The sequence below is a fragment of the Cyprinus carpio genome, chromosome A12 (assembly GCF_018340385.1).
Source record: "Cyprinus carpio isolate SPL01 chromosome A12, ASM1834038v1, whole genome shotgun sequence".
NCBI lineage: Eukaryota > Metazoa > Chordata > Actinopteri > Cypriniformes > Cyprinidae > Cyprinus > Cyprinus carpio.
In genome coordinates, this window is record NC_056583.1 from 11,881,192 (window position 1) to 11,890,345 (window position 9,154).

The following is a 9,154-nucleotide window of genomic DNA, read 5'->3' on the forward strand; positions in this document are numbered from 1 at the left end:
GAAAATTGGATTTCATACTATTCAGCTAAACAATCACTCCAAGGTGATCCCTTTTCAAGCTGCAGTAATTCTGCTCATATAATTCCCTTTGGCACAAGCACACACCTACTAGCCATAGTTTGTTATGCCATCCCTTAAACTGTAGAGGAAATACTGCCTTCAGGGACGGGGGTGAAGCATGAAGCTCATCTCTTAAGCACATTTAATGGCTCGTTACCCCACCGCTCGTTTCCGGCAACACAACACTCCTTGGTCAGGTGCCATTCTCAAATGTGCTGGAAATGAGCCATGAGCCTCCACCATCCTTAGACAGTGAGTGTGGTGTGCTCAAGGGGCCATTTTGGTACCGAAAAGAGTGCAATAGTGCCTTAAGCAGGAAAAAGGCCAAAACTGAAACTGTTGCTTTTGCAATTAACAGTGCCCTCTCTAGTGCTGCGAATATATGTAAAGATAACATAAAGTGAATAAATTCTAAATTAAACAGCTTGGGTATGACCTACGGGTCTTAAATGTGTCCAAGAAATACTGTGCGTGTGTAGCATTTATGAGAATTTACTGCATTTCGGCTTCTGCCGTCCAAGGTTATTTGCCACTGGGAAGAAGAGAACAAAAAACCCAAAGAGCATTCCAGAAAAAAAGTGAAACTTTCACGGTTCCCCCTTTAGTATAAAGAGGTACATAAAGGTTTGGAAAGGGGTCATTTGAGGAAAACTAATTCTGATGGAGGTAAAGTAAAATGGTTTTAGGTACTTTGAGAAACATTTAATAGCAACAATTTATAGTAAAAACAAAAAAAAATGTAACTTTGAAAATCTGGCAAATTCAGGCTTGAAGTTTATAAAAAACTGTAATAAATATCTATAACAATGCTTTTGACATTTCTCCTCATGTGTACAAGGAGACAGAAGAACTTATACAGCAGAATCAAGGGGCTGATGAGCATCACACGACATCATCAAAAGAAACACCCGTTTGGAAAGCTCTGGACCAACTCTGCGGGTTGTAGATGTCACACCCTCTCCGCGACGAATGAGGATGTCTGCCAGCAGACCAACTTTTTCATGTTCCGATTTGCACCGTGCATATGCCTACAAGTAACAGGTGTACATTCAAATATGAGATCTCGCACCAAAAAACATTAAATGTCATACATAAAATTATTCACCAAAGATCAGTATATGGCATTTGTTAATTTGTCTGCCGATAATGGGTTGGCAAATACAATTTGTATTAGTTGTTGTTAAACACTTAAGTAATTGAAAACAGATTAAACCTGAGCAAGAAGCCGAGGAGAGGGGTAGGCACTGAGTATAGCACTGGCCATATCAGGGCTGACGCGGTTCAACTGCTGTATTTGTCTCTTCCAAACTTGCAGAAGGCCGTTCCCTGTGCGGTCCACCTTTTGACCCCCTGCCCACTCACTCTCCAAACAAAATGTGAAACCCGTCTTGTCTCGCTCCCGCCTGGGAAGAGTAAACATACACAAGTAAAAAATAAACCACTGTAACTAAAGACGCAGCTGGTTGGAGAGCGATAAATATGGAAACTGGCTTCCCACTCACTTGAATGGTGCCTCGGCTACTGCTTTGGTTGACATGGTAATATAATCAGTGAAGTCTTTCCAGGTAGAGAGGAAGCGAACCTGCACCCCAGTTTGCAGTTGCAGGTCTACCAAAGCCTGATGGACAGGTGAGGGAAAAAAGACTGAGTTGAAGCAGAGGACCTCAAATATGGCCATGAATTTATATATCAACTGCCAGTGAGGTGGTTCAGCTTACCTCCTCCACCTGCACTCGCGAGACCTCTGGAAGCTGATTGATATCGTCTTTCTTTCTTCTCTTTTTCTGTGCTCCCTGAAGTCCTACATTCTTTTCTTCACCCAGCACTGCCTCACGGTATTTCTTCTGACATTTTGAATTCTGGGATCTGCATAAGAACATTAAATGCAAAATTAAGCAATTATAAACTCATTCAAAATATATCATAACATATGCTAATGCAAATGTTTGTTTTATGATTACTGTTAAAAAAAAAAATTGTAATTCTGATAAATCACTCAGGGTATAAAAACAAAAAAAATGCAGCATTAATTATTTATTATAGAAGTGTAAAGCTTGTATTTTTGTCAAAGCATTTAGATGAATTCTTCATTAAATTTGTCAAAAAAAAAAAAAAAAAAAAAAAAAAACTATGTCTGACACAGTTACTCACCTGAAGTACTTGTCTATGTCAATCACGACCAGACTGAGAGTTCTGCCTGGATTCCTGCTCATAAGTCCTTGGATCCAAGTGGTCAGAGATATGCCGCTTTCCATCAACACACCGTTGTATTGCCTCTATATTAAAAACAAAAAAGCCCAACACAGAGCCTAATCAGGAGAGAAATCCCAAGGCTGTCAAAATTCTGAAGACATGTATTTTTCAAAGATCAAGCAACAACATGTTTTAAAGAGCTTAAAGATTATTATTATTTTTACATAATTGAGAGGTGATCCTGTAATTATATTCATTACCCTTAATTGCTCTGACTCTTCTTAGAAAGGTCATAACTAACATTTTTAGTTGCCACATCATGCAAAAAGGGCACATCAAACAATTGTCTGATTAATGGTCAATTAGGTAATTATAATGGTCAAATTACACCATACCAGAACATAATGTGCCTACCTTGCAGTAGTTATTAATCATGGTTACAAAGTCATCCACAGGAACTTGGATTACAGTATTTGAGTCTGGAATGGACATCATCTCACCAGTCTGCAAATAAAACATTCAAATGAACTATAAAAATATATGGTATATTAGAGGTTCTCAACCATTTTGACTACAAGACACCCCTTTTGTCCAAGACAATATTCTAAATATTTCCTATCTAAACTAACACAAACCTCTGGCACGTCTGTTGAAATAAAAATTGAACACAAAAATATGTCAAGATTGCGGTACATTTTTTTTTTGTTTGTTTTTTGTTTTTTAATCATTAATTAAGATTATAGTGTGTTACTAAAACTACATTTAAATTTCAAGACTTACTGGGGCCCCCAGTGGGTCACGGCCTTCCCAGATATGAGACATCACACAGATATTTAAGGATCTTCTTTATCTACAAACCTATGTGGGTGCATGTGTGTGTGTGTGTGTGTGTGTGTGTGTGTGTGTGTATGTATTTATATATATATATATATATATCTTACAATAATATGTTCAGGTATTTGAATTTTTTAATTCAGCATCTATATCTGTGACATTCAACAAGAACTCCTAAGGTGACATATTGCAGAACAGCGATATTCTAGCAATTACATCATCCAAACGAAACTGAACATAATACATTGTTCATCCTCATTTCCCCAATTGTTACATTTACTGGTAGATTACCTTTGCCATCATGTAACCTCACTCTAAAACATTAATAATAGCACTGTTAAATCTTTACCAAATCTTATAATAAATAACCACTTTCCGTACTGTACACTATATTATGTTGTGATGCCTAAATTAAAAAGCATTTATTGACCCATATTAGTTCATAGTGTTTTATTATTTACAATAAAATTATTTATTTTAGAATATTTATTTCATATATATATATATACACAATTTCAAATTTAATATCAGCCTTAACCTGAAAATAAGTAATTTATTTAATTAATAATTAATTTGCATATCAAAGCAAATGACAAGGAATATGGCTAACATGTTTTCTTTGGTGCATTTGTATGTGTAGAGTGCTGTCGTGCCTGAGGGCAAGGTGAGCGTCTGGCCCAGGTGACACTACGAGGAAGAGACTGCTTCTCTATGGCACAACTGCAGCCCATGGCATGCAGGGAAGTCAGGAGAGCGCCGCCACCTTCCAGCTGCAGCAGGCCTATGGGGGAGAGGCAGCTAATCAATACTAATCCATTCAGCAAATGCAGCTTAATACCACATGCCAGTGCTTTTTAACAACTCGGGAAAAGTATCAAAACACACAGAGCACTGAAAGCAACTGTAACAGCAAAGATGAGCACTGCAGGCACATACTGCCACCTACCTGGATCGACCGTCACCACCATGTGTTTGATGCACTCCTCTGGCCTTAGGATTTTCACAGCATCAGCCAGAGCTTTCTTCTCCATCCTCAATCTCTCCTTCTCCTCCTGCTGATGCTCTCGCAATGCTCTTTTCCTCACGGCTTCCTGTCTGGCAGCCTCAACTTCTGCTGGGGTTTTCTTGCGTTTGGCCAGGTAAGTGCCATTATCTGCTTCAGGGGGAGGTTCTTTTGTGAGGTATTGTGCATTGTTGTTTGAGCTGCACTGCCTTATTATATTGCTACAGATGTTGTTACGTTCCACCGGCTGGGCCTCAGGGTTGATATGATGTGCTGGAACATCTAAGAGGCGTGAGCATCCATTGGAAACCACATTGGAAGCCCGGGTCTCCTCTGCACTGATAGCTGCTGCACTCAGACCAAGCTGTTTCTGTTTCAGTCTTACAGCTAAGGGAATCATGGCCTCCTCTTCACTGTCACTACTGACCATCAACACATTACTTCTAGCAGCTCCAGCGGGGGCATGGACTTCCAAAGATGAAACTGGATCAGCAACAGGAGCCATTTCTGAGTCTGAACTGTCTAAAACCACCAGGTTGGGCTGTCTGGATTTTGACTGTGAGAAATCAAACACAGGCAGCTCCTCTGAATCACTGGAGTCACTGTCACTTAGGAGGAATCCAGGTCTACCGATGCAGGTCATGCTGAGCTGTCATACAAAGATCTGCGGTCTGAAGGAAGGTTCAAATTAAAACACAATTTAACATGCAGGGCTCAACAATCCAGATTTTCTGATGCCCTGGTGATATTTATTTCCTCCAGAAAATTTGTGTGTGTGTATATATATATATATATATATATATATATATATATATATATATATATATATGTATATATATATATATATGAAATACATTTTATTTTTAACAACACTTTATTTTTAAGAAATCATACCATGCATTACTGGTTCTTTAAGTCAATACTTTACTTTTAATTATTTTATTAGCAAACGATGGCATTGTTCTAGCTGACGTTTTCAACACTACCATACTTCATTCTCATAGTTTCAACAAAATCTCATCTGACCTGTTAGCAAGCTAAGCAACTTGTTTAAATCAGCAGAATTCACAACTATGTTAAACAGAATCACAGAAAACAGAACAGATCCATAGCTAGAAAAAATGTTGGCCAACTACTGTAAAGTCATAATTATATAGGATTTCCTGGATATTTATCTCTTTAACGTTACAGCGGTAGATACACAAGCTACCACAGCTTAAACATTGTTCAATTACTGTAGTAACTGCGGGATGTAGGAAAATATGGTTACTTCCATAAAACTATTTTACATTAATATGCTGTTGAAATATGATCAACTAATATACGGTTAGGAGAACAGTTCTGATTTCCCGATATTCAGTCACAACCACAAACAGCACCGTCGCGTGTTACTGTATTAAGACAACTGTTTACACACACACACACACACACACACACACACACACACACACACACGGAAGAACAGAAACGAACAAAAGTTTCCAGCTCAAGACAGCAGACCACATTAAATATCAAGAAACAAATGCACATGTAACTCAGCATCCTCTCAGATCTTCTATTGCAGCTGTACATATGAAATATTCATAATATACATATTTTTCTTACACTCACGCCAGTCAAATTCTGTAGTTCGCGGGTTCTGAAGAATCACGGGAGCGCCGCGCGCGCCATGTGCGTCACAAGTTACCACGTCATTCAAGATGGCGGCGCTCGCGTCCTTGATGCTGCAATCCAGAGCCTGTAAGTAGAATTACCGTTTTTATGACTTTTTCTTATTGTTTTATGTTGTGTGGTGGTAGTGTGTTATTAATAGTTGTTGTTGTTGTTATTTAATTGGTGAGACTTTTCAGCGTTTTGTAATGACTGTTAGTCGGTCATCGTGTGCTAAGCCACCATTCCCTGACAGCAAAGTAAGCATGTGTTAAATGTTGACAGCAGTATCAACAGCATTTAAACTGTGATAAGCTGATTTGGCTTATATGTTGTAAATGGTAACGCAGGTCTTTAAGGATAATGTTAATGTTAATGTTAGTGCCAAGCAAACAGTTATATCAAACTGAAGCCTATGACGTGAAGGAAAGTTTCAGCATCTACTATAATGTTGCAGGCAATTATTTCTGTGTTCCTTTGGTTTTTGCAGGCATTCTGTTCAGTCAAACACCCACAGTTGTACTGACGAGATTTGCTTCAAAGAAATCAGGAGGAAGCAGCAAAAATCTAGGAGGGAAGAGTGCTGGCCGTAGATATGGTTACAAAAAACAAGATGGTACTTTTTGATTGTTGACCTTGATCTCATATGAGAAACACGTAGAGATTTAGTTTTTTCTGTAACTGTGACTAGTCTTTTTTTTTTTTTTATCCTCTATTAATTTACATTGTCTTTCCTACTTTTAAGGGAACTTTGTACATGCAGGCAACATCCTTGCAACACAACGCAAGGGTCTAATGCGCTGGCAGCCTGGAGCTCATGTAAGATGTTTGGAATCAAATATTTTCCTATGAGTACCTGTATATAGCTATAACTGTGCCTGGCTGGGGCAAGTTATCATGTGTTTTATTATTTATTAATTACAATTTCTGGTCCCTAAAACCATGCTTTGATATTTTTGTACAGTATCAAATTTCTATTTATGAGTTACTTTATGCTTCAAAATTGTTTCACCTTTTAAATGTTTGCTGAAATATCTAAATATGTAGTCCTATCTGTTTTCACAAGCATAGTGACAGAACAAAAGCACAGCATATAGCACAGTTTGTGATGGAGATTGCATATATATATATATATATATATATATATATATATATATAGTTCATTACAAATTATATTTATCAGTGTAACACTTTTGAATGTAACATAGAAATCTTAATTTTATTGCATTAAATCTATTTTTTTTTTTTTTTTTGCACTAATTTTACATCATAATGAATTGTTCTCAAAATCTCTTCAAATTTCTCAAAATCCTAATCCTAAACTCCATACAATTATTAAAACTGTAAATGGACAACATTCACCTCACTGGAAATCAATCACTCATTGTCTTGTCTTCACAGGTCGGTATTGGAACCAACAAAACACTTTATGCCCTAGAGGATGGTATTGTCAGATTCAGCAAGGAGGTGTACATTCCTCTACCACGTAGTGCCGAAGCCAGGGATGTGATCCCAAAACTTCCCCAGGGTTCAGTTCTGTATAAGACCTTTATCAATGTCATTCCTACAAAACAGGAGAATAAATTTAAACTAGTGGACATGGTATGAAAAAGACTTTCTTCAACTTCAGTTTGATCTGGATTCTTTGGACTGGTAACCCACCCTGGAATATTTTGATGGTCTCCTTTCAGATGTTTCTAAAAATTCAGCAGTAAAATAGTTAATTTTTTTTATTTGTACAGTCAAGTTATATTCTAATAAAAGTGTTAACCTAACCTTGTGTGACTTTATTATGTTCCTTAAAATACACTACATAATTAGAAACAAATTCATTTATATTACAATATAGATTTGTTGTTGTTGTTGTTGTTGTTGTTGTTTGTTTCTTTATTTTTTATTTTTTTTGTTTGTTTTTTGTGGAAAGCTACAGGAAACCGTTAAAGACTGTTTGTATTCCATTTTACTTTCATAATCGTCAACATTTCTGAGGTAAGCAAGAAATTGAGAAATGAAATGAAAAATGTAGGAAAGGACTTTATCCATTACAAATTGAATCATGAAAATAAATACATACAGGAGGAGATGGTTGGAAGGGAGGACTTTAAAAGTAAGAAACTGAGGGAAAACTATTACATCTTGATAAAACAGACAATAAAGATTTTTACATATAATACTATATGCAATGATTAATTGTTCACATTAAGAACAAGATTGTTAAAATAAAAAGTCTGTTTCGCATTCAAGTTGATTTTAAAGACAAAGAGGATGGCTCAGTCTTTCAGCAGATCAATATAAAGTTATTAGTGCTTGTAGATCTGCTTTCCATAGAGCATTAAACACTGCAAACATTGCTCTGTTGTTGAGGTGTTTTAATCTCCTTCATTGACTTCATCCATTCATCTTTCCTAAAATTCAGCACAGCTTTAGCGTTTTAAGGATTTAGAGTGTCTCTCTCCTCTATAAAACAGACAAGGACTATCTTTTAGCATTTCCCTTTGGGCTCAGAGTGTTGTTCATGTGCATTAGCAGGATTAGGGGAAGTGAAGCCTGAGAGTATCCTAAGGTTGGAAGAAGCCAAGGAGAAATAAGAAGGATTTTGCCAATACTTGGTAAGAAACAGTGCCAAATGAGTTGTTGCACCACACAGCGCCACTCTTTCAACTTTAGTATGAGTGGATTAAATATGGAGTGTGCTGAAACTTTCCAAGGACAACCACTCAAGCAGGTGCCACTTCATAAGTTCAAAATCCTTTTTATGATGCAGATGTACAGAATGTTCAAGGAACCTTCATTGTTTGGGAACTCTTTTGTACACATTGAAGAATAAACAGGTGATGAGATCGAATGCTAATGAAAAAGGGTGGGAAATTAATTTAGAAAGTAATCAGAGATTCTGAGCAATGCTCAGTGTAATAATCAATCTGGCAGATAATTGTTATTCAGCCCTGAACAACAGCATGCCACACTATATTTCAGGAGAAGCAAGATGCAAATGTGTCGGAGGAAAATTTAGTATAAACAGTATCAGTATAATCCACATACATCATGAATATTTACAAATAAAAATTTTACACCACTGAATCTTTATCTAATGACATTGATACAGAATTTGTAGGAAGAAAGCATGGTTCCATTTTACTTGGATCTAAACAGTGTTATGGAAATTCTCAATACAAATACATCTTAATACAAAACTAATCTGACTTCTCTAACACGTACAACTCAGACAACCTCCAGCTGTCAATAACATAATATAATACTACAGTACCAATTTACTACAATCCAATACTTCCCTTCCTGAAGCATCCTGAGGGTGTCCCGTCAAGAGGCTTCTATCACGACCTCAAGCCATACGTGAGCAACAGGTCTTTAGCATCTCTCACCACCCTTCTCAGGTGTACACTGGTCTGACAC

At 37.0% G+C, this 9,154-nt stretch overlaps 2 protein-coding genes across 3 annotated transcripts; one reads left to right on the forward strand and one right to left on the reverse strand.

Annotated features, from left to right (window-relative positions):
* Positions 1-747: 747 nt before the first annotated feature.
* On the reverse strand, positions 748-5,817 carry eme1 (essential meiotic structure-specific endonuclease 1). Of its 2 annotated transcripts, none has more exons than XM_042767561.1 (9): positions 5,702-5,817; positions 4,034-4,761; positions 3,741-3,868; positions 2,668-2,757; positions 2,212-2,336; positions 1,779-1,926; positions 1,563-1,678; positions 1,274-1,463; positions 748-1,088 (listed from the first exon to the last, which is right to left on the reverse strand). In XM_042767561.1, the coding sequence occupies exons 2-9, from the start codon at positions 4,731-4,733 to the stop codon at positions 912-914; spliced, it is 1,674 nt and encodes a 557-aa protein (XP_042623495.1). In that variant the 5' UTR covers positions 4,734-4,761; positions 5,702-5,817; the 3' UTR covers positions 748-911. The 2 variants fall into 2 exon arrangements, with proteins under 2 accessions (XP_042623495.1, XP_042623496.1); XM_042767562.1 differs by having other exon boundaries at positions 5,696-5,816.
* Positions 5,699-7,515, forward strand: mrpl27 (mitochondrial ribosomal protein L27). The gene is made up of 4 exons (XM_042767563.1): positions 5,699-5,830; positions 6,231-6,356; positions 6,486-6,559; positions 7,142-7,515. The coding sequence occupies exons 1-4, from the start codon at positions 5,791-5,793 to the stop codon at positions 7,346-7,348; spliced, it is 447 nt and encodes a 148-aa protein (XP_042623497.1). The 5' UTR covers positions 5,699-5,790; the 3' UTR covers positions 7,349-7,515.
* The last annotated feature ends 1,639 nt before the right edge of the window (positions 7,516-9,154 follow it).